Raw genomic sequence first — 23,811 nt, 5'->3', positions numbered from 1 at the left:
ATCACATTCCCAGTGGGTCAGAAGTTTACATAGACTCAATTAGTATTTGGTAGCATTGCCTTGAAATTGTTTCACTTTGGTCAAACATTTTGGGTACCCTTCCACAAGCTTCCCACAATAAATTGGGTGAATTTTGGCCCATTCCTCCTGACAGAGCTGGTGTAACTGAATCAGGTTTGCAGGCCTCCTTGCTCGCACATGGTTTTTCAGTTCTGCCCACAAATCTTCTATGGGATTGAGGTCCGGTCTTTCTGATGGCCACTCCAAGACCTTGACTTTGTTGTCCTTAAGCCATTTTGCCACAACTTTGGAAGTATGCTTGGGGTCATTGTCCATTTGGACCAAGCTTTAGACCCATTTGCGACCAAGCTGTAACTTCCTGATGTCTTGAGATGTTGCTTCAATATATCCACCTAATTTTCCTGCCTCATGATGCCATCTATTTTGTGAAGTGCACCAGTCCCTCCTGCAGCAAAGAACCCCCACAACATGATGCTGCCACCCCCGTGCTTCACGGTTGGAATGGTGTTCTTCGGCTTGCAAGCGTCCCCCTTTTTTCCTCCAAACATAACGATGGTCATTACGGCAGCTTTATCCACTATCTAATGTTGTTACAAGCGACACACCTGTTTTCTTACGGGTAGCTCAGTGTTTCTGGAATTCTCATGTGTGTGTATGTGTGTGTGTGCCTGCTTATGCATGCGTGTGTGAATCTGTGCATGCACGTGCATGAGTACGAGTGTATGGGGCGGTTACTCACACGTGGTCTCCTGACTGGTCATAGGGTCACTGGCCTCCTCTCCGTACATGGCGTATACGGTCACTGTGTACTCTGTGTCTGGGGTCAGGTTCTCCAGTTCCACTTCGTTCACGGTCTCAGCCACTTTCACCTGTACAAACATTCATCAGAGACCTTAGACGAGGTGACAGACAGGTACTCAGAGAAGTTTGCAAAGGAGCAAGATATATACAGGGGGTTGATGGAGACAGAATCAAGCATCAAACAGACGAGGGCAAGGCGGTCAGACAGACAGATAAAGTGGCAGCGAGCCAGCCAGCCAGACGTGATACATAAGAGTGTGAAATAACTGCTTTTCCTGCTTTTTAGAGAATGGAGCATTCTGCCCTAGAATTACTTTTGTTTTATGCTAATCTAGCTAGAGGCTGCAGCATTTAACTAAACAACCGAGATATGCACTTAAAACCTGTCTGAATCGATCGACAACAGCCAGTGTAACTTTATTTGAAAAAGGATTCAAGTGTTGTGCCCCTACAGGCTGAGCAAGTGAAACTGTGAACCTGAACTGATGACTGTGCCTGGAGTGTTATTTTTTAATGAGCACTAACAGGATGGGTGGAATTTGTTGGGTGGCAGAACTTCTCTCTCCATCTCACCTCCCCCCTTTCCATTGCACTAGTTAGAGTAGTGGTCACCAACTGATCGATCTCCAAGCCATTCCTAGTCGATCACCAAACATTTCTGTAAAAAAAACAACGATAAAGCCTTGCGTTCCTATTTTTTTCTTTGTTTTGTGCTGTTGGTGGTAGGTGCACTTGATTCAGCAGCCCTAGCAAGAGAAAAAGGTTATGAACCATTTCATGTGTCTGAAGGTAGAACTCCGCCTACCTGGCAGCCCAGAGAGTAAAGCAAGTGCACCTATAGGCCTACACCTGGCCAATCAGATAGCTCAGATCACTGTGTCTGCACAGTTTCCTTGCACCATAGACTGTAAAAAGAAGCATCGAATGCACAGCGATGTTGATCATGTGAGATTTCTAAACTTTTAAAATCATGACTAGAGACTTGCTGTCTTTATGACTAAGTTCATGATTAAGTTGTTATTCAGCACTGTCAACAGTTTGTTCAACAGTTTTATAAGCCATAAAATGCACGCCTGCTACTTCCACTCATGCTACAACCAGCACTGCAGCTGCAATCAATAAGTACAGCAAGGTGTTTCCATAAACTTGCGTTGTTATTATTAGCGGCTTGTGTATTTTTTCATATCGAGGAATATTTCACTTCTCTGGTCATAGGAGGAACACCATGAATTGGTGCATGAGGCAGAAATAATGCAGTGCGACTTAAGTTTGGCCATCAGGAAGACTGTGTCCTCTTTTTTCTCAGCGGAGGGAGGGAGTGAGGAGGGATGGTGAGCCTCGCCGCTGCTCCCTCCCCTCAGACTGACCATCAGATGCAGGCCATCAGTCCAGTAAATAAAAAAACACATTATTATGCTCACTAAGCTGTGCCTCACAAGTAATACAACACATTATCTATTACCAGTGTGATCATATACCTACAATTTATTTTAGATAATTTCCAAATGTCTGAGAAGAACAACATTGGCAGGGCAATTCAAGTATAGTCAATATGCAGTGATAATGTATTGGGCCTATAGTCTACTGCACAAACCTCATTCCTACAAAACTGTTTTTAGTTGGTTAATGTTGCATAGGGTTACGTTTTTTAAGTAATGTAAAAAAAATAATTGGAGCGGTAAATCTCGGCTTGCATTTTGACTGAGAAAAGGTTGGTGACCACTGAGTTAGAGTGTATTCTAAATATTTCCTTGCTTTGAGTCTAAATTCCCTCTCTTACTACTTCTTTACTTTCCTCTGTATTTAAATGTAACCACTCTATTTCTTACATCCTCTTCTCTCTCCATCTGTCTTCTCTCCTTTTATTTTTGACAGTCTTTTCTCCTCCCCACTGTCTTTATTTTACCATCTCATTCCTCTTCCCTCTCATTTTCTCATCCTCCTTTCTCTATCCTCCCTTCTGTCTCCTTTTTTTCACCTCCTTCTCATCGGCGTCGTTTCCCTCGGTCAGTGGGGCATAGAGGATCATGTAGCCAGAAGCCCCCTCTGCGACCCTCCAGCGGGCCCTCATGGTGTTGTGGGTGATGTCAAACAGCTCCAGGTTGTTCACCATGGGCAGGGCCACTGTAACACACAAGGGTCACATAGGTCATACATGGGTCACACCATAGAATTACTAGAACAGGCAACAACATTCAAGTCAACGTTCAGGATTACAATTCCATATCAGTCAAATTGAGTGTACCCATGAGGGTGCAGTCAAATTGCTGAGGTCAGAGGGGCTTTAGCCTGTTCTAGTAATTTTATTTCTATGGGTCACACAGAGGTCACACACAGTTCACGCAGGGTTAAGACTAGGACATGACTTAAACCAGTAGACCAGGGTTAGCAAATCCTCCTCATGGAGAGCTCAAATAAAATCACATTTTATTCATCACATGCTTTGTAAACAACAGGTGCAGACTAACAATGAAATGTTTACCTACTGCATATGCAGGTTTTTGCTCCAGCCCTGTTCTGTCTAATCAGGGGTTAGAGGTAGGGAGGAGGTTAGGACACAGTTAGCAGTCCATTTTCCCTCTTCACATCCCAGCAGCAGCCTTGCCAGGTGCTTGGAGTGCCGGTAGGGAGTGATTGCTCACAGGTGGGAGTGATTACCTAGCTGAGATGCTGATTGAGAGTGGCCTCCTGACCAGGCAGGGTTTTACCATTTGTGTCTGAATCCTTTTCCTTAGTTTGGCATGCCTTTTAACCTGCTTGGGCTGGCCGACTACAGAGTCCCAACTGAGCTCTCCCTGGACCCTGGTGAGTAGGCTATGCTGTCTCCACTAGGGACAAAGACATAAAACACCCTGTTCGCTTACCTCGACTCAAAGGTTACAGACTTGTTAGTATGTCCTAGCTTCCCTTGATTGGCCAGAGTTTATAAATAAGGTGCTATCCAGAACCTAAAATGGTTCTTCAGCTGTCCCCATAGGAGAACCCTTTGAAAAACCCCTTTTGGTTCCAGGTATAACCCTTTTGGTTCCAGGTATAACCTTTTTGGTTCCAGGTATAACCTTTTTGGTTCCAGGTATAACCTTTTTGGTTCCAGGTATAGCCCTTTTGGTTCCAGGCATAACCCTTTTGGTTCCATGCATAACCCTTCTGGTTTCAGGTAGAACCCTTTTGGGTTCCATGAAGAACCCTTTCACAGAGCGTTCTACATGGAACCCAAAAGGGTTCTACCTGAAACCAAAAAGTGTTTTTCAAAGGGTTCTCCTATGGGGACAGCTAAAGAACCCTTTTGGAACCCTTTTTTCTAAGAGAGTATGTTTGCTACCCAGTTTTGTAACATGGTAAATGGAGAAACAAAAGTAAAATTGTAAACAATTAAATCAACAGGCATAACTCATAATTCACACAGCAAAGTAATCTCCATTTCCATGAACCTGTTTGGCCGAGAGTGGCCACATCCCCTCCTTTAAATTACCGGTCTATAGAAATACATAAATATAGGCCTAAATGCAATAAGGGATACTTAAGCGCTCCAAAAGTGAGAGCATTTACAGCATCACTGGATGGCGTAAATTGTCTTTCTTCTCCCTCCATCTGTATGTCAGTCTGACAGCGGTAGGTTACTCACCACCCCCTTTAACACCTTTAAGGTCAATTGTGTACTTAGTATTCACAGATATCCAAGGGGGATTTCATTGTCCTTCATCAACTTCTATCCCTCACTAAATCAGATGAGATTCAGTTTTGTAACTAGACTTACATGTGGTGGCACTGCCTCGGAGGGCCTCGCTAGCTGAGCTGGCGTAGATGGCGAACACGGCCATCTGGTACTCAGTCAGGGAGAGGAGGTAGTTGAGCACCACCGTGTCCACTGTGCCCTGCACCATCTTCTCCTCGGGCTGGCCCCCGCTGGCAGGGTAGTACACCACCCGATACTTCTCCACCGACCCTGGGGCGTGGGTCCACGACACCCGGAAACTCCTGGCTGTCACCTCTGAGGTCACCAGGTCTCTGGGAGAGGCCATGGTGACTTCTGGGCCTCTGTCGCCTGAGAGGATGTAGGGTGGGTGAAGAAAGAGAAAGGGTGAGAGGATGGATTTGTTTGCTTTCATGTGGATTTTTCCAAAATGACTGAAGTGACACATTTCAAACACTGTTTGTTTGTAAAAAGGGATACTATATGACTAAATGTCTATAATGCTCACCTGTGATGTAACCAGACCTGGGTTCAAATACTGTTTCAAATATCTTAATTACTTTCACATACATTCGAAGTAGGTATTCAGATAGATGTTTGTTGAAAAGACAAGTAGTTGAATATTTTAATGTATTTGGAAATAAACCTGAAAAGTATTTGAAAATACTCAAATACACTCCCATGCATTTAACCCGGGTATTTGAAAATAGTATTTGAAATAAGTATTTGAAAATACTGTCAAATACAATTTGGTAGACTATTTGGTTTTTACAAATAACCATTCAATTAATGACTCAAATGGGAGTACTTGTTTTGGGTTGTGCATTTGAAAATACTCATAACCACAGATTTTAAATACCAGATACTGAAATACACATGTACTTGAAGCCAGGTCTGGATTTAACCTTCTCAATTCTCTTTTCTGAATCTACTACTCTACTTGAATCGGACTCACCTTTGATGGCCTTGTCGAGCTGTTCGACCCGGTCGCAGACGGTCCTGGTCAGACGCTCCACGATAGAGCTCATGGCGCTGAAGTCGGCCACGTTGTAGACATGCGTCTCCTCTGGAGGCGAGCCGATGGCCTTCAGCTCTTTCTCATCGGCGTTCTTCACACCTTTGCAGAGAAAGAGGTAGAGAGCGTGAAGGAGGAAAAGGGGGAGAGAGAGAGCGCGTGAGAGAGAGAGATACCGACATTAAGAGAGGGAAAGCTGAGTAGAATGAGACATCTCTAGATTACATATCACTACACTGAGCAGGTGTCAGAACACGTGGCTTCACACTCAAACCAGTTTTCCTAAATATAAATGTTAAAGGTGAAAAAATGTCCTCCATCTGTCAAGAAAAGTGCATCTGCATCCCTTTAACTACAGAAATATATGAGCATTTAGAGAGAACTAAGATGAGACTTTGTCTCATACCAATGGCAAACAGCTCTATTCCCGCCTCTCTCAGACTCTGAGCCGGGGGTTTGACATCGTCTTGAGACTTCCCATCTGTGATCAGGATTCCAATTTTGGGAACGCCGGCCCGGGATCCGGACTCAGGTTTATAACTGTTCTCCAGGATGTACGTTAATGCAAGACCTAGAGAGAAAAAGATCAGCATACTGTCTAACTCCTGCATACACAGCGGTTGTTGAGGAGTGTCACATACAGTATTAGCATCTTTGTTAGATTATTGGGTTACCTGTCTAAATCTCAAAATGTCATGGAAAACAGATGAATCATGTTATCGGGACATCTAATACAATGTGGTAGAATAACATAATGAATGTAATTTGTGCCGGGTGTGTAATGTGTATTATGTGGAGTTCAGTACTATTACAGAGTACGAAAGGATTATTTTCTAGTACCCGTCAGTGTGTTCCCCCCTTTGTAGGGCAGGTTCTTCACAGCGTCGATGACTGCTTCTTTGGTGGTGAAAGTGTTCAGGTGCCACTCAATCCTGGGGTCACCACTGTACTGGGCCAGACCTGTGCACAGGGTAACACTATGAGCTTCTCTCAACACACTTTCACACTCCATTATTGTACTGACGATAATCATTTATTACTCAGATGAAACACAGCAACACAACAACACAGAAACTACAGTACTACAGTACCTGGAATAGACAGGATATGGCCATATGGCTAATTGGCTATCACCATCTAATCATGAGCGCTTTAGCAATACTGCTTTCTCATAATTATAATGATGATGACAATGATAGGGAACAAACATCACAGATGATGATGATGATAAAGAAACCAGTAAAATAGATGACAGATTGTTTCCTTACCTATCCGTGTCTTGTCAAACTCCACATGGAAGGCGCTAACCAGATTCTCCAGGAACATGCGGACCAGACGGAAGTTTATCCGTCCGATACTCCATGATCCGTCCACCAGGATCACAATATCCGCTATGGCCGGGGTCTTACACATGAACTGCTCTGTAAAGGAAAGAAATACAGACCAAATATGTTTATACCAACATACTAATGACAAAGCATTAAAACATTAGCCTAGATAAAACACAAGAATGCACAACACACCACTACTGTAGCATAAAAGGGGAAGTAAGGTCACTGAAGAGAGTAACTTATCAAATAGAGGTAAACTGAATCAAACAATTAAAATGTTATCATGATTTTTTTTAAATTCGTTTTTCATTATTTGAAGTGCAGCTTAGGTCCAAAGCATTTGTTAATTCAGTTCAAACCATCTTCCCAAAACATTCCCTGAAGGACAATTTAGAGTATAATTAATGCTAAATTATTCTGGTGCTTACGAATACACCCAGTCAATGAAAGAAAATATGCCTTAATTAGGTGACATTTTATTTCAACACTATGCTACATAGCCTTTCACATAATAATATATCTCATTATGCCTCCTCTCACAATCTGTGCCAATCCATTAAAGTAGAGACAGGGCTGTCATTAGAGCACAAACAGACATGACAGCAATGCGCTATTATCCTGATCCAGTGTGAGGGAAAAGCATTGACCCAGAACTCCCTGTGTGGATTCAGAAGGTTTCTGCAGGATATGCACAAACCTGCATTGAATATGCTTATGTCTCTTAAGTTCAGGAAAAAACTCTTGACTTTCACAGTTCAGAAAACTGTCAGACTTTCAGTCTTACGCAATAAATAATATACCCGGAATCAAGATTATATATTTTTTGTACAGTATATTTCTCCTATACCAATTGGTGTGTGTGTGAAAATTGTGAAATTGTGTGACCAGCAAAGACACAAATAAGAAAAGGGCGGCAGTTTATTGATTAAAAGCAAAATACTGTAAAAGTGATCCAACATTCCATAACCCTTTATGGTGGATTACAATGATTGATGTCAGATTCTGAATGAGCTGTAGGTGGTATAGTGCCTTCAGAATGTATTCACACCCCTTTACTTTTTCCACATTTTGTTGTTACAGCCTGAATTTGAAAATTGATTAAATTTAGATTTATTTTGTCACTGGCCTACAAACAATACCCCATAATTTCAAAGTGTATTTGTTTTTTTTTTATTGTTTTTTTTACAAATTTGATTAGAAAAGAAAAGCTTAAATGTCTTGAGTCAATAAGTATTCAACCCCTTTGTTATGTCAAGCCTAAACAAGATCAGGAGTAAAAACGTGCTTAACAAGTCACATAATAAGTTCCACGGACTCAATCTGTGTGCAATAATAGTGTTTAACATGATTTTTTTAATGACTACCTCATCGCTGTACCCCACACATACAACAGTTCGAACTTCTAATTTTAAAAATTAATCTCTCCAGAAATAAGTCTCTCACTGTTGCCGCCTGCTACCGACCCCCCTCAGTTTGATCGCTCCCCATCTAGCTTCAGAGTTTGTTCTGTTAGGTGACCTAAACTGGGATATGCTTAACACCCCGGCAGTCCTACAATCCAAGCTTGATGCCCTCAATCTCACACAAATCATCAAGGAACCCACCAGGTACAACCCTAAATCCGTAAACATGGGCACCCTAATAGACATTATCCTGACCAACCTGCCCTCCAAATACACCTCTGCTGTCTTCAATCAAGATCTCAGCGATCACTGCCTCATTGCCTGTATCCGCCACGGGTCCGCGGTCAAACGACCACCCCTCATCACTGTCAAACGCTCCCTAAAACACTTCTGCGAGCAGGCCTTTCTAATCGACCTGGCCCGGGTACCCTGGAAGGATATTGACCTCATCCCGTCAGTTGAGGATGCCTGGTCATTCTTTAAATGTTACTTCCTCACCATATTAGACAAGCATGCTCCGTTCAAAAAATGCAGAACCAAGAACAGATATAGCCCTTGGTTCACTCCAGACCTGACTGCCCTCGACCAGCACAAAAACATCCTGTGGCGAACTGCAATAGCATCGAAGAGCCCCCGCGATATGCAACTGTTCAGGGAAGTCAGGAACCAATACACGCAGTCAGTCAGGAAAGCAAAGGCCAGCTTTTTCAAGCAGAAATTTGCATCCTGTAGCTCTAACTCCAAAAAGTTCTGGGATACTGTAAAGTCCATGGAGAACAAGAGCACCTCCTCCCAGCTGCCCACTGCACTGAGGCTAGGTAACACGGTCACCACCGATAAATCCGTGATGATCGAAGACTTCAACAAGCATTTCTCAATGGCTGGCCATGCCTTCCTCCTGGCGACTCCAACCTTGGCCAACAGCCCCCCCCCCCGCTGCTACTCGCCCAAGCCTCCCCAGCTTCTCCTTTACCCAAATCCAGATAGCAGATGTTCTGAAAGAGCTGGAAAACCTGGACCCATACAAATCAGCTGGGCTTGACAATCTGGACCCCCTATTTCTGAAACTGTCCGCCGCCATTGTCGCACCCCCTATCACCAGCCTGTTCAACCTCTCCTTCGTATCATCTGAGATCCCCAAGGATTGGAAAGCTGCCGCGGTCACCCCCCTCTTCAAAGGGGGAGACACCCTGGACCCAAACTGTTACAGACCTATATCCATCCTGCCCTGCCTATCTAAGGTCTTCGAAAGCCAAGTCAACAAACAGATCACTGACCATCTCGAATCCCACCGTACCTTCTCCGCTGTGCAATCCGGTTTCCGAGCCGGTCATGGGTGCACCTCAGCCACGCTCAAGGTACTAAACGATATCATAACCGCCATCGATAAAAGACATTACTGTGCAGCCGTCTTCATCGACCTGGCCAAGGCTTTCGACTCTGTCAATCACCATATTCTTATCGGCAGACTCAGTAGCCTCGGTTTTTCTAATGACTGCCTTGCCTGGTTCACCAACTACTTTGCAGACAGAGTTCAGTGTGTCAAATCGGAGGGCATGTTGTCCGGTCCTCTGGCAGTCTCTATGGGGGTACCACAGGGTTCAATTCTCGGGCCGACTCTTTTCTCTGTATACATCAATGATGTTGCTCTTGCTGCGGGCGATTCCCTGATCCACCTCTACGCAGACGACACCATTCTATATACTTCCGGCCCTTCCTTGGACACTGTGCTATCTAACCTCCAAACGAGCTTCAATGCCATACAACACTCCTTCCGTGGCCTCCAACTGCTCTTAAACGCTAGTAAAACCAAATGCATGCTTTTCAACCGTTCGCTGCCTGCACCCGCACGCCCGACTAGCATCACCACCCTGGACGGTTCCGACCTAGAATATGTGGACATCTATAAGTACCTAGGTGTCTGGCTAGACTGCAAACTCTCCTTCCAGACTCATATCAAACATCTCCAATCCAAAATCAAAGCAAGAATCGGCTTTCTATTCCGCAACAAAGCCTTCTTCACTCACGCCGCCAAACTTACCCTAGTAAAACTGACTATCCTACCGATCCTCGACTTCGGCGATGTCATCTACAAAATAGCTTCCAATACTCTACTCAGCAAACTGGATGCAGTTTATCACAGTGCCATTCGTTTTGTTTCTAAAGCACCTTATACGACCCACCACTGCGACCTGTATGCCCTAGTCGGCTGGCCCTCGCTACATGTTCGTCGTCAGACCCACTGGCTCCAGGTCATCTACAAGGCTATGCTAGGTAAAGTGCCGCCTTATCTCAGTTCACTGGTCACGATGGCTACACCCACCCGCAACACGCGCTCCAGCAGGTGTATCTCACTGATCATCCCTAAAGCCAAAACCTCATTTGGACGCCTTTCCTTCCAGTTCTCTGCTGCCTGCGACTGGAACGAATTGCAAAAATCTCTGAAGTTGGAGACTTTTATCTCCCTCAACAACTTTAAAAATCTGCTATCCGAGCAGCTAACCGATCGCTGCAGCTGTACATAGTCCATCTGTAAACTACCCACCCAATTTACCTACCTCACCCCCATACTGCTTTTATTTATTTACTTTTCTGCTCTTTTGCACACCAGTATCTCTTCTTGCACATGATCATCTGATGATTTATCACTCCAGTGTTAATCTGCTAAATTGTAATTATTCGATTTATTGCCTACCTCATGCCTTTTGCACACATTGTATATAGATTCTCTTTTTTTCTACCATGTTATTGACTTGTTTATTGTTTACTCCATGTGTAACTCTGTGTTGTCTGTTCACACTGCTATGCTTTATCTTGGCCAGGTCGCAGTTGCAAATGAGAACTTGTTCTCAACTAGCCTACCTGGTTAAATAAAGGTGAAATAAAAAAATAAAAATAAAAAATCTGTAAGGTCCCTCAGTCGAGCAGTGAATTTCAACCACAAAGACCAGGGAGGTTTCCAATCGTTAAGGACTGTTTTTCAGGATAAAAAATAAACGTAATGGAGCTAAGCACAGGCAAAATCATAGAGGAAAACCTGGTTCAGTCTGCTTTCCACCAGACACTGGGAGATTAATTTACCTTTCAGCAGGTCAATAACTTAAAACACATGGCCAAATATACACAAGTTTTTACCAAGAAGACAATGAATGTTCCAGTGGCCGAGTTACTGTTTTGACTTAAATCTACTTGAAAATCTATGGCAAGACCTAAATGTGGTTGTCTAGCAATGATCAACAACCATTTTGACAGAGCTTGACAATTTGGGGAAATAATAATGGGCAAATGCTACACAATCCAGGTGTGGAAAGCTCTAATGCTGTGTTCACATTGGCAGTTTGAAGTGACTCAAATCCTATTTATTTGCATATCCAATTTGAATGTGTTACTTTTCCTGCAGTCTGAATAGCCAGAAAGCACATGGAATCTGGACACATTTCAAACCACCCATGAAGGTCAGGTACAAATCTGATTCCTGGCCATCTGATTATTTGCCCTCAAGTGGTTTTTAGATTGTTATTTGGCATAGCTTGTTGCTTGCTAGCTAGGTTACTGTGTTGACAGTTAGACAAGAACACGTGGTAGCTAAAGAGCTTGTTAATTTTTTACAAACAAATTAGTGAATGTGCTAGTAAGCTAAATAGTTAACTAGCTAGGACTCGTTTTGAAAGTTGGATCCTCTTATCCTTTTGAGGCTTTAAAAGTGGCCTTTTCTCCCCAATTTTCCATCTTGTCTCATCGCTGCAACTCCCCAACAGGCTCAGGAGAGGCGAAGGTTGAGTCATGCATCCTCCGAACACCTGCGCACCTTAAAACCCGCCAGCTTAACCCGGAAGCCAGCTGCACCAATGTGTCGGAGGAAACACCGTACAACTGGCGACCGGGGTCAGCCCACAGGCACTCGGCCCGCCACAAGGAGTCACTAGAGCGCAATGAGTCAAGTAAAGCCCCATCGGCCTAACCCTCCCCTAACCCGGACAATTGTGCACCGTCCTATGGGACTGCCGGCCACGGCCGGTTGTGGCACAGCCCGGGAATGAACCCAGGTCTGTAGTAATGCCTCTAGCAGTGCGATGCAGTGCCACTCAGGAAGCCCCGCTGCATAACTTCTGAGTGACAGGAAGCATGAGCACCACCACCAATCAACTTACACCACTGTACACACACCCGTTACTATGACAAGTAGCATAGCCTTGTCAGCAAATGACTGCTGTCTGAACACAAATCCGATTTGGTCACTTGTAACTTGCTGTTTGTATAGCCAGTAGTCCAAAACGGATTTGAAAAACAAAACTGATTTGAGCATTAAGGCCTGAACAAGGCTTTAGAGACTTACCCAGAAAGACTCACTGCTGTAAACGCTGCCAAAGGTGATCCTACAAAGTTTTGACTCAGGGGTGTGAATACTTATGTAAGTGAGACATTTCTGTATTTCATTTTCAATAAATGTGAGAAAAAAATCACTTTGTCATTATGGGGTATTGTTAGTAGATGGGTGAGAAAAATATATTTAATCGATTTTGAATTCAGGCTGTAACACATCAAATTGTGGAATAAGTCAAGTGGTATGAATACTTTCTGAAGGCACTGTATATGCCACTTTTCTCGTTGAGCATTCCATGCACACAGCTGCAGTGGTACACAGATTCAGTCTCAGAGTTCAGTGAACAGATATCTTCTGGAAGTTTTGCTCATTATCTCTGGGGAGAGAGAACGTACAGAACATCAAGGCAATGTAGAGATCATCACTTAAACATTGTTAGAATCAAAAAGGTGTTTCAGTTATCAAATCCATGCAAAACATACACAAATTAAACAGTTGTACATACTTTTTTTGTTGGAAAAGAGAGAATATAACTCTATAAAAATATTATCCCCCAGATAAAAAGACTGCTTATCAGGCTGGAACATTTTACGAAACCAAGAGTGGAACTGCATTTTTTTTAGAGTAATTACATTAGCCATTGACAGAAACTGAGTGGTCTACCTACAAGTCTGTACAACCCTTCAATTTCAGTTTCCAGATTATACCAGAAAACCAATCAATATCTCAGCATAATAGACCTTAGTAAAGGAAAACGCCAAATAACTTTACAGTATGAAGTGCTTTGTGTGTCAACCTCATAAAATAACCTCCCACAATTGAATTCTGTTTTCTGAACATTCAATTGAAGGGAACAATTTTGGACTGAGTGAAAGAGCATTGTCTGAGTGCCTTTTAATAGCAGGGCAACAAACATAGCCAGGTGGATAGATAGGGGGGAGAGCGAGAGAGAAGGATACTGAAAAGTAGAGAGTTGGATAGTAAGAATGGGGTGAGGGAGAGATTATTTTAGAACATAGCTATTAGTGGAGAACCTCAGGCACTTGTGGCTCTGACGGGTCACAGTGTCAACAGTCAAGGCCAAGGCGGGGTCAGGGTTAAGGCGACTGCGGTAACGCCTAGGGGGAGAGAGAGCCAAGAGTTCCCATTTCTCCATGTCAAAGCTGGTCCATGCACCTTTCTCTCATCCCATCCAGATTTATAACGTGTGTAATTTACACACACAGAGGAGAGAAGACACCATAACCTCAAGCTAAGGGCCTAACATTCCTCTCCAAAGACATGAAAGGGCAAAATAGTTGTGTGCAGAAGCCACTTGCAGATTCCACACGTGTGTGTGTCCACTAGGCAGGTATCCTCAAAGGTCTGCTCATTCATCTACAGTATGAACAAATTGCAGCGTTAAAGTGATGGATTAGTGAAAGCTACATATGACAAAAGTGACACGTGCACACACATACGCACACACATATTTATTCCTATAAATAATCAAATAAGAAGAATATAAAATCCTGTCACATATACCATGAATATATGCAACTACAACTACTGCAACGACTCCAAACAAACTACTGTAGCTCCCTCTGACAATAATAGATGTGATCAGCCAGTGGAGCTCAACACCAACCCTCCCCCCATACCCAAGTAGCAAATCAAACCCTAATCATCTCATAGGGTTGACAGGAGCTGTCTTCGAGGAGCTCCACCATACAGGAGAATAATTCAATCATGCAGACCATACCATCATGAGGAATCTCCATGCTTCCCTCCCACAGGCATCTCACAGACAAGAGGCAATAATACAAGCCTCAATATAGCCAAGCTAGTTGTCTCTTAATTCTATACTAATATATGGAATATTGGAATATGTGGCTGAAATATGTAAGGGTTTAGATACAGGCAGTGCCTTATTAATAGTGATGGGATGGTGTATGGTTCATAGTGGTCCAATGATATTAGATTATGAAAGGTCTCTATGCCATTCATTATTCCGTAAGGGGTCGAGGTGGATTTTCCCTCACGCATTTCTATAAACAATGCAGGTATAGGCTAATGTCTTTCGATGGGTAATTTTAAAAAGAATCAACTTAAAATCTACTTCATCATCTGCCTGATAAAGGTTGTTGTGACAGAAAAATCAACTTGTTTAAAGCGTTTTGTCCAATAAAATCCAAAATGTGTCTACAGAATATATGGCCTTCTGTCTGCATATTTTCCACCATACCTCCTCGTACCATAAGCCTATTTGTGAAGATGTTAAGCTGAGAGGCCATACGGCCCCACTCCCAGTGAGTGATGGGACTACAGCGACTGGGGCAGAGTGGAACAGGTAAAACCTCACCTCTGGGTATTGGCTTTGTGATTGTGAGGCGATGCGACATATGGAGAAAGGGCCACGCTGTCGATCGAGCGAAGATTAACAAGTAACATCTGTCAGCATCATCCGGCAGAGAACAAACAATGAACAGATAATGTGACAACGTTCAGACGTTGTCGTGGGAACCCGGGGGAAATTACTGTAAGTCAGATGCATCCTGTGAATATTCAAATGCACTTCTGTCGCTAGAAACAATTAACAACAGACTGGAAGAGTTGGGTGATGTGACAGGAACTGTGTGTGTGTGTGTGTGTGTGTGTGTGTGTGTGTGTGTGTGTGTGTGTGTGTGTGAGACCTCTCAGAAAGTGTAATGAATGATGAATGATGCTGGTCAATAGAGGCCAATTCCTCCTGACCATATGGACGTAATCACGTGGGATCTTCTCTATGGCGGGGGTTAACTAGGTGCCTTTAAACTGGTGCCTGCCTACCTGCCTGAGAGCATCCGTCACCTGTCACATTCCTATCCACTCCAAATGACTCTGTTTCAATGTCAAGTTACATTGATGGAGCTTTTGCTCCATGCTTCATAACTCATTAAAGCCTGCACTTGCATTAATGGAATCCCAGACTCTCTCTGGCTAGGCTACAGCCCTATTTTGCTCACTTTCAATTTGGCTATATGAACAGTGCATCCATCTGCGATGAGGCATGCTTTGTTGATTCATCATGGTTTTGTAGCATGGGGAAATTAAATTGCGTTGAGTTGTTTATTTATTGCTGATTTTGTACATGATGAATGCTGTACGTTTGCAGTGGTCTGCAATGTATCCATCAGCTAGAGCGGGGATGGGCAACTGGAGGCCCGCGGCTCCCCTTTTGTAAGCCCGCGGATCAATAGTAGAATACACGAGGTGCAATTTTGAAAATTGGTTGTGCATCAGCAGTTTTTCTCTTGTTATGTCAGTCACTGACAGTCACTCAAATAGCCCGACAAAATTTAGTTTAGAGTCCCCAAAAGGCTACGGCCGACTCTGACTGCATGTGTTGGTATGGATGTGGGTACGCAGCCCCCCACGAGCCACTGCGGCCCCTCAAGATGAGTTCAGAATTTTTTGTGGCCTCCAACCCTATCAAAGTTGCCCATCCCTGATCTAGAGCCATGTACAGTAAACGGGTTCCTGTCACCACAAGCTGACTGACCGAGCCAGCCAGGTATTTTTTGTTTTGCCATGAAACTGTTATAAAACCTGTTATAACACCATCCTATGAATGACACAATGCCTGTCACTCAATAGGGAGCAGTATCCCTATCTCACTCATAATTTTTTGACTGATCGCTGTCATACGTGTCATTTCCGGTCACAACTTGCAGACTTGTTTACGTGCTGCTATGCGTTTTGTTGCTAACCTTACTTTGCTATCTGACAACTTTACGGTTTTTACTTTTTAATTACCGTGTATATTTTTAGTTTTCCCCTCACTCAACTTTTTTTCATTCAACTTTTTTACTCCGGACACTTTATCTGGACATGGTTCGTCAGGACCTCCAACAGCCGAAGCTAAGTAGTAACATTAACATGATGCCTTCTAATTGCAATCGCTGTACTCATAATATACAGGAGAACGATCGCCTTACGGCGATGATAGCTATGCTACAAGCCCAGCTTCAGACGCAATCGTTAGGCAAGGGTAATTTCAGTGTAGGAAAGGATGAAACAGCGCCTGTGCCACCAGTAAGTACAGATTGTAGTATAAATCCCCTCGCAAGGTCCCCGCAGCCAGGCAACATTCTCATGCTTTCTGGAAGGAAATGCTGTAGGAATGCTCAACCGGTGTCACTCATTCAGCCGACAGAAGCTTTCAACCGGTTCTCCCCATTAAGCAGCGAGTCGGAGTCAGAGGCCGAGCCTTCTCTGGTCTCTACTCCTCCCGTTACGGGGTCTGAGACACCGAAGTCTCCCACCATTAGCTCTGACAAATTGAAAACCCTTGTCATTGGCGACTCCATTACCCACAGTATTAGACTTAAAACGAATCATCCAGCGATCATACACTGTTTACCAGTGGGCAGGGCTACCAACGTTAAGGCTAATCTGAAGATGGTGCTGGCTAAAGCTAAAACTGGCGAGTGTAGAGAGTATTCGGGATATTGTTATCCACGTCGGAACCAACGATGTTAGGATGAAACAGTCAGAGGTCACCAAGCGCAACATTGCTTCAGCGTGTAAATCAGCTAAAGATGCGTCGGCATCGAGTAATTGTCTCTGGCCCCCTCCCAGTTAGGGCGAGTGATGAGCTCTACAGCAGAGTCTCACAACTCAATCGCTGGTTGAAAACTGTTTTCTGCCCCTCCCAAAAGATAGAATTTGTAGATAATTGGCCCTCTTTCTGGGACTCACCCACAAACAGGACCAAGCCTGGCCTGAGACAATTACTCGATGCCGACGCATCTTTAGCTGATTTACACGCTGAAGCAATGTTGCGCTTGGTGACCTCTGACTGTTTGATTCGTTTTAAGTGACGGACCCCATCCTAGCTGGAGGGGTGCTCTCATCTTATCTACGAACATAGACAGGGCTCTAACTCCCCTAGCTCCACAATGAAATAGGGTACAGGCCAGCCTGCCAGCTTAGTGGAGTCTGCCACTAGCACAGTCAGTGTATTCAGCTCAGCTCTCCCAATTGAGACCTTGTCTGTGCCTCGACCTAGGTTGGGCAAAACTAAACATGGCGGTTTTCGCCTTAGCAATGTCACTAGAATAAAGACCTCCTCCATTCCTGCCATTATTGAAAGAGATCGTGATACCTCACATCTCAAAATAGGGCTACTTAATGTTAGATCCCTCACTTCCAAGGCAGTTATAGTCAATGAACTAATCACTGATCATAATCTTGATGTGATTGGCCTGACTGAAACATGGCTTAAGCCTGATGAATTTACTGTGTTAAATGAGGCCTCCCCTCCTGTTACACTAGTGACCATATCCCCCGCGCATCCCGCAAAGGCGGAGGTGTTGCTAGCATTCATGATAGCAAATTTCAATTGACAAAAAAAACTGCTGAGTTTTTGTCTTTTGAGCTTCTAGTCATGAAATCTATGTAGCCTACTCAATCACTTTTTATAGCTACTGTTTACAGGCCTCCTGGGCCATATACAGCGTTCCTCACTGAGTTCCTTGAATTGAGGTCATGGCAGATAATATTCACATTTTTGGTGACTTTAATATTCACATGGAAAAGTCCACAGACCCACTCCAAAAGGATTTCGGAGCCATCATCGTGGGTTTTGTCCAACATGTCTCCGGACCTACTCACTGCCAAAGTCATACTCTGGACCTAGTTTTGTCCCGTGGAATATATGTTGTGGATCTTAATGTTTTTCTTCATAATCCTGGACTATCGGACCACCATTTTATTACGTTTGCAATCACAACAAATAATCTGCTCAGACCCCAACCAAGGAGCAACAAAAGCCGTGCTATAAATTCTCGGACAACTCAAAGATTCCTAGATGCCCTTCCAGACTCCCTCCACCTACCCAAGGACGTCAGAGGACAAAAATCAGTTAACCACCTAACTGAGGAACTCAATTTAACCTTGCGTAATACCCTAGATGCAGTCGCGCCCCTAAAAACAAAAAACATTTGTCATAAGAAACTAGCTCCCTGGTATACAGAAAATATCCGAGCTCTGAAGCAAGCTTCCAGAAAATTGGAACGGAAATGGCACTACACCAAACAGGAAGTTCCGACTAGCTTGGTAAGACAGTACCGTGCAGTATCGAAGAGCCCTCACTGCTGCTTGATCATCCTATTTTTCCAACTTAATTGAGGAAAATAAGAACAATCCGAAATGTATTTTTGATACGGTCACAAAGTTAACTAAAAAGCAGCATTCCCCAAGAGAGGATGGCTTTCACTTCAGCAGTGATACATTTATGAACTTCTTTGAAGAAAAGATCATGATCATTAGAAAGCAAATTACGGACTCCTCTTTAAATCTGCGTATTCCTCCAAAGCTCAGTTGTCCTGAGTCTGCACAGCTCTGCCGGGACCTAGAATCAAAGGAGACACTCAAGTGTTTTAGTACTATATCTCTTGACACATTGATGAAAATAATCATGGCCTCTAAACCTTCAAGCTGCATACTGGACCCTATTCCAACTGAACTACTGAAAGAGCTGCTTCCTGTGCTTGGCCCTCCTGTGCTTGGCCCGCCTCTCTTGAAAAAGCCAAACCTTGAAAAAGCCAAACCTTCCTATAACCTATAAAAAAAAACTAGCGGCCTATATCGAATCTCCCATTCCTCTCAAAAACAAATTGAAAAAGCTGTTGCGCAGCAACTCACTGCCTTCCTGAAGACAAACAATGTATACAAAATGCTTCAGTCCGGTTTTAGACCCCATCATAACACTGAGACTGCACTTGTGAATCGTGGTAAATTACCTTTTAATGGCGTCAGACCGAGGCTCTGCATCTGTCCTCATTCTCCTAGACCTTAGTGCTGCTTTTGATACCATTGATCACCACATTCTTTAGGAGAGATTGGAAACCCAAATTGGTCTACACGGACAAGTTCTGGCCTGGTTTAGATCTTATCTGTCGGAAAGATATCAGTTTGTCTCTGTGAATGGTTTGTCCTCTGACAAATCAACTCTAAATTTCGGTGTTCCTCAAGGTTCTGTTTTAGGACCACTATTGTTTTCAATATATTTTACCTCTTGGGGATGTCATTCGAAAACATAATGTTAACTTTCACTGCTATGCGGATGACACACAGCTGTACATTTCAATGAAACATGGTGAAGCCCCAAAATTGCCCTCGCTGGAAGCCTGTGTTTCAGACATAAGGAAGTGGATGGCTGCAAACTTTCTACTTTTAAACTCGGACAAAACAGAGATGCTTGTTCTAGGTCCCAAGAAACAAAGATATCTTCTGTTGAATCTGACAATTAATCTTGATGGTTGTACAGTCGTCTCAAATAAAACTGTGAAGGACCTCGGCGTCACTCTGGACCCTGATCTCTCTTTTGACGAACATATCAAGACTGTTTCAAGGACAGCGTTTTTCCATTTATGTAACATTGCAAAAATCAGAAATTGTCTGTCCATAAAAGATGCAGAAAAATGAATCCATGCTTTTGTTACTTCTAGGTTAGACTACTGCAATGCTCTACTTTCCGGCTACCCGGATAAAGCACTAAATAAACTTCAGTTAGTGCTAAATACGGCTGCTAGAATCTTGACTAGAACCAAAAAATGTGATCATATTACTCCAGTGCTAGCCTCCCTACACTGGCTTCCTGTTAAGGCAAGGGCTGATTTCAAGGTTTTACTGCTAACCTACAAAGCATTACTGGGCTTGCTCCTACCTATCTTTCCGATTTGTTCCTGCCGTACATACCTAAACGTACGCTACGGTCACAAGACGCAGGCCTCCTAAATGTCCCTAGAATTTCTAAGCAAACAGCTGGAGGCAGGGCTTTCTCCTATAGAGCTCCATTTTTATGGAATGGTCTGCCTATCCATGTGAGAGACGCAGACTCGGTCTCAACCTTCAAGTCTTTATTGAAGACTCATCTCTTCAGTAGGTCCTATGATTGAGTGTAGTCTGGCCCAGGAGTGTGAAGGTGAACGGAAAGGCACTGGAGCAACGAACCGCCCTTGCTGTCTCTGCCTGGCCGGTTCCCCTCTCTCCACTGGGATTCTCTGCCTCTAACCCTATTACAGGGGCTGAGTCACTGGCTTACTGGTGCTCTTCCATGCCGTCCCTAGGAGTATGTATGCTCTCTCTAATTCTCTCTCTATCTCTTTCTTTCTTTCTCTCTCTCTGAGGACCTGAGCCCTAGGACCATGCCTCAGGACTACCTGGCATGATGACTCCTTGTTGTCCCCAATCCACCTGGCTGTGCTGCTGCTCCAGTTTCAACTGTTCTGCCTGCGGCTATAGAACCCTGACCTGTTCACTGTGATTACTATTATTTGACCATGCTGGTCATCTATGAACATTTGAACATCTTGGCCATGTTCTGTTATAATCTCCACCCGGCACAGCCAGAAGAGGACTGGCCACCCCTCATAGCCTGGTTCCTCTTTCGGTTTCTTCCTAGGTTTTGGCCTTTCTAGGGAGTTTTTCCTAGCCACCGTGCTTCTACACCTGCATTGATGCTGTTTGGGGTTTTAGACTGGGTTTCTGTACAGCACTTTGATATATCAGCTGATGTAAGAAGGGCTATATAAATACATTTGATTTGATTTAGTGTCCAGCATAAAAGTTCCAATGCTCCATTTGTCCATCAAATTATTTTCACTTCATAACAGTTTTCCTGCAAGTCTTAAATGGACAGCATTATGGCTGGATATCAAAGGTACTGTACAGCCTGTTACCAAACAAATTAATTAGAAGGAATTATAAATGAACATTGATGGAATCCTGTGCCTTTGACACCGAACAGAGGAGTCCAACAGTTGTACTTGTTCAGCCTTCAAAACCATGTCTGTGACTGTGCCCATGCCCATGGTTACAGAGATACTGTAGCTATATTATTTTACCTTGGGTTGCTCTTATGTCTTATGAAAACACTGTGTTTTCCAGACAGCCAAGATAATTAGGAAAGTAATCCATGCCTGTTAGTGCTGAATTAGTGCAAACTGTCACATTTTTATCCACTATTGCACAGATATTCAATTACATCTTAACCAACAGAAAGGCAAGATAACGACCTCCTCCTTCACTAAACATTGCCTCAAACGATACCACTACCATTACATCTTCTGTCCAGATCTCTTAGCTGTTATTCGTAAGCCTAGAGAGAACCTCTCTGTCCTCTAAGCAGCCCTGTCTGGCTACCGGAGACCACTAAAAGTCTTTCATGCTTAAAATATAACCTGTGGTTCCTGGGGGCGACACTACAGCTCGTTAGGGTACCCTGATGAGTGGGGGACATCAGGAGCAAGCTGTGATCTCATTATCTCGCCGGCCTCTCCGGATACGGTCCAATTGCCTTCGTGTTAACAAATGACCGTATAATTAAAGTTAAACAAATGGGACATGTCATCGCAGCGTAATACTGTCTGGTTGTACCACTTCCCCAACCACCTGCTAGTTAAGGGACATTGAGGAGGCGTAATATTTTCCTTGACCCTAACGCGACAGGGCAGATAAGCTAATGCTAACTTGAGCAGGTAGCAGGAACTGAAAGCAGTCTAGCTAAAAGGTAAAGGATATGGTCTGGTACTGGTTGCGGTTATCGGTTCAGATATACTGGTAACTGCTTATGCTGCTACATATAGAATATACCTAAAAGCTGGCATGGGAAGCACAAACTGAAATGAAATTAAGAGGTTAAGTAATGCCTATGATAATGTTATGGCACTGTAATATACCACACAGCACAAGCCCATAACCGTCTATTCCTCTTGAGCCAAAAGGGGCTGAAAATCAATTTGTCATACATAAACTACTCCATTTTATCCTTTAACTGACTGACACCAATAATTTTCCAGCTCCATAATGTGTCAATGAACCCCGAGTCTCGGTCCCAAACCCCGGCCCCTGCACAACAAAAGCGCTGCCATGGTGACGCATGAGTCATCTGGCCTTAATCACCTGTATATGTCCCTTATGACACCACCGCCACGCCGGATGTGGCCCCAGAAGTTTGGCCCCAGAAGATTCATCAATATCAGGGTCCAATATCCTTCCTGGGACCAGTTCAGAGAGGATATACGTGGAGCTAAGTGCTAGGTTGTGTGGGACTGAGGCGTCTGCCAGGCCTTGGGCACACCTGTATGCCCTCTGGCATCCCTGCACACCCAGGCAGGTAGGCAAGCAGGCAGGGAGCTACAGGGGGTTTACTTACCAAGGCTGGAGACATCCTTGAATGGGCCCCACGATAACATAGCAACGGTATTCTGCAAGTGTGGGCAAGGAGATAGCTGTCTGTGTCAATTGTCTACATGCAATGGATAGAGTGAGGGAGAGTGCAGAGGGAGAAAGAGAAAAAGGAGAGAAACAGCGAGGAGGAATAAATGAGAGCTTGAGAGGAAAAGAGGAGGAAAAGAGAGAAAGAAGATGGAGTGAGGGAGAAACCAAAGCAGCATCATTATATCTGAGTTAGTTTCCCCCTTCTGTCTTTTACCCATAGGCATTTTAAGAGACGGCAGGTGATCCATCGCAGATCTCAAAGCACCACAGGGATCCTTACACCACATTCCATAACTGCAAAGCCTTCCCTCAAATACTTTTTGACACCTCGGCCAAATCATAGCTCTTTATGCCAGAAACACAGACGAGGTCCAAATCGCCATGAGACACACACACACACCACAGGAGTTTTATAAACACTGTTACGCTCTTTGTCTGAAAACAAACTCCTAAATCTCCCACTAATAGCCTGTTTCAGCCCACCAACAGCTCTTACAAAATCCCTGTTTTTTTTTAAATAACGCTGAATACAGGCAAGTTGCAATAATGTGGCAGAAAATAGTTTTCTTGCAGACAACTCTTATGTTCAGACACTTTGAGAACAATCCGTTGCAAAGAATCAATACTTAGTCCCTTACGTCTCTTTTACCTGTTTGAACGCGTGTTAAAACACCTCTGCAACTATTGCATATATAACATCTGTAAGGGTAAAGGTTATTTCAGTTGGGGCTGAATCCTCCTATTCAGTATTAGCCCTGAGACATAGCTGTAGACTCCTATGACACTACAGCTTTCTATCAGGGTTAATGCACTATTTATTTGATGTAATGTATGTGTGTATTCTACTGTTGTATCTTCTCTGAACATTGTATAGACATCTACAACCATGTTTGGTGGTTCGTGATGACTGTTGGTAAACTTCCGTCATTCCTGCTTTTAGATCTTGGGCGATCATTTGTCATGACAGATTTATAACA

General features: G+C 43.7%; 1 protein-coding gene across 5 annotated transcripts in view; it reads right to left on the bottom strand.

Moving 5' to 3' along the window:
* The window catches only part of LOC139558960 (collagen alpha-1(XIV) chain-like), a 95,389-nt gene that overhangs the window by 60,113 nt on the left and 11,465 nt on the right, over positions 1-23,811 (bottom strand). For all 5 annotated transcript variants that reach the window (XM_071374497.1, XM_071374498.1, XM_071374494.1 and 2 more), the window contains 7 exons: positions 6,800-6,952; positions 6,372-6,491; positions 5,938-6,102; positions 5,472-5,633; positions 4,580-4,867; positions 2,801-2,946; positions 761-890 (listed from right to left, as the gene is read on the bottom strand). In XM_071374497.1, the coding sequence (XP_071230598.1) occupies positions 761-890; positions 2,801-2,946; positions 4,580-4,867; positions 5,472-5,633; positions 5,938-6,102; positions 6,372-6,491; positions 6,800-6,952 (1,164 nt within the window). The remainder of the gene's footprint in view (positions 1-760; positions 891-2,800; positions 2,947-4,579; positions 4,868-5,471; positions 5,634-5,937; positions 6,103-6,371; positions 6,492-6,799; positions 6,953-23,811) is intronic.

The sequence above is a fragment of the Salvelinus alpinus genome, chromosome 29, assembly GCF_045679555.1.
Source record: "Salvelinus alpinus chromosome 29, SLU_Salpinus.1, whole genome shotgun sequence".
Lineage (NCBI taxonomy): Eukaryota > Metazoa > Chordata > Actinopteri > Salmoniformes > Salmonidae > Salvelinus > Salvelinus alpinus.
This window is presented reverse-complemented; position numbering and strand designations above follow the sequence as displayed.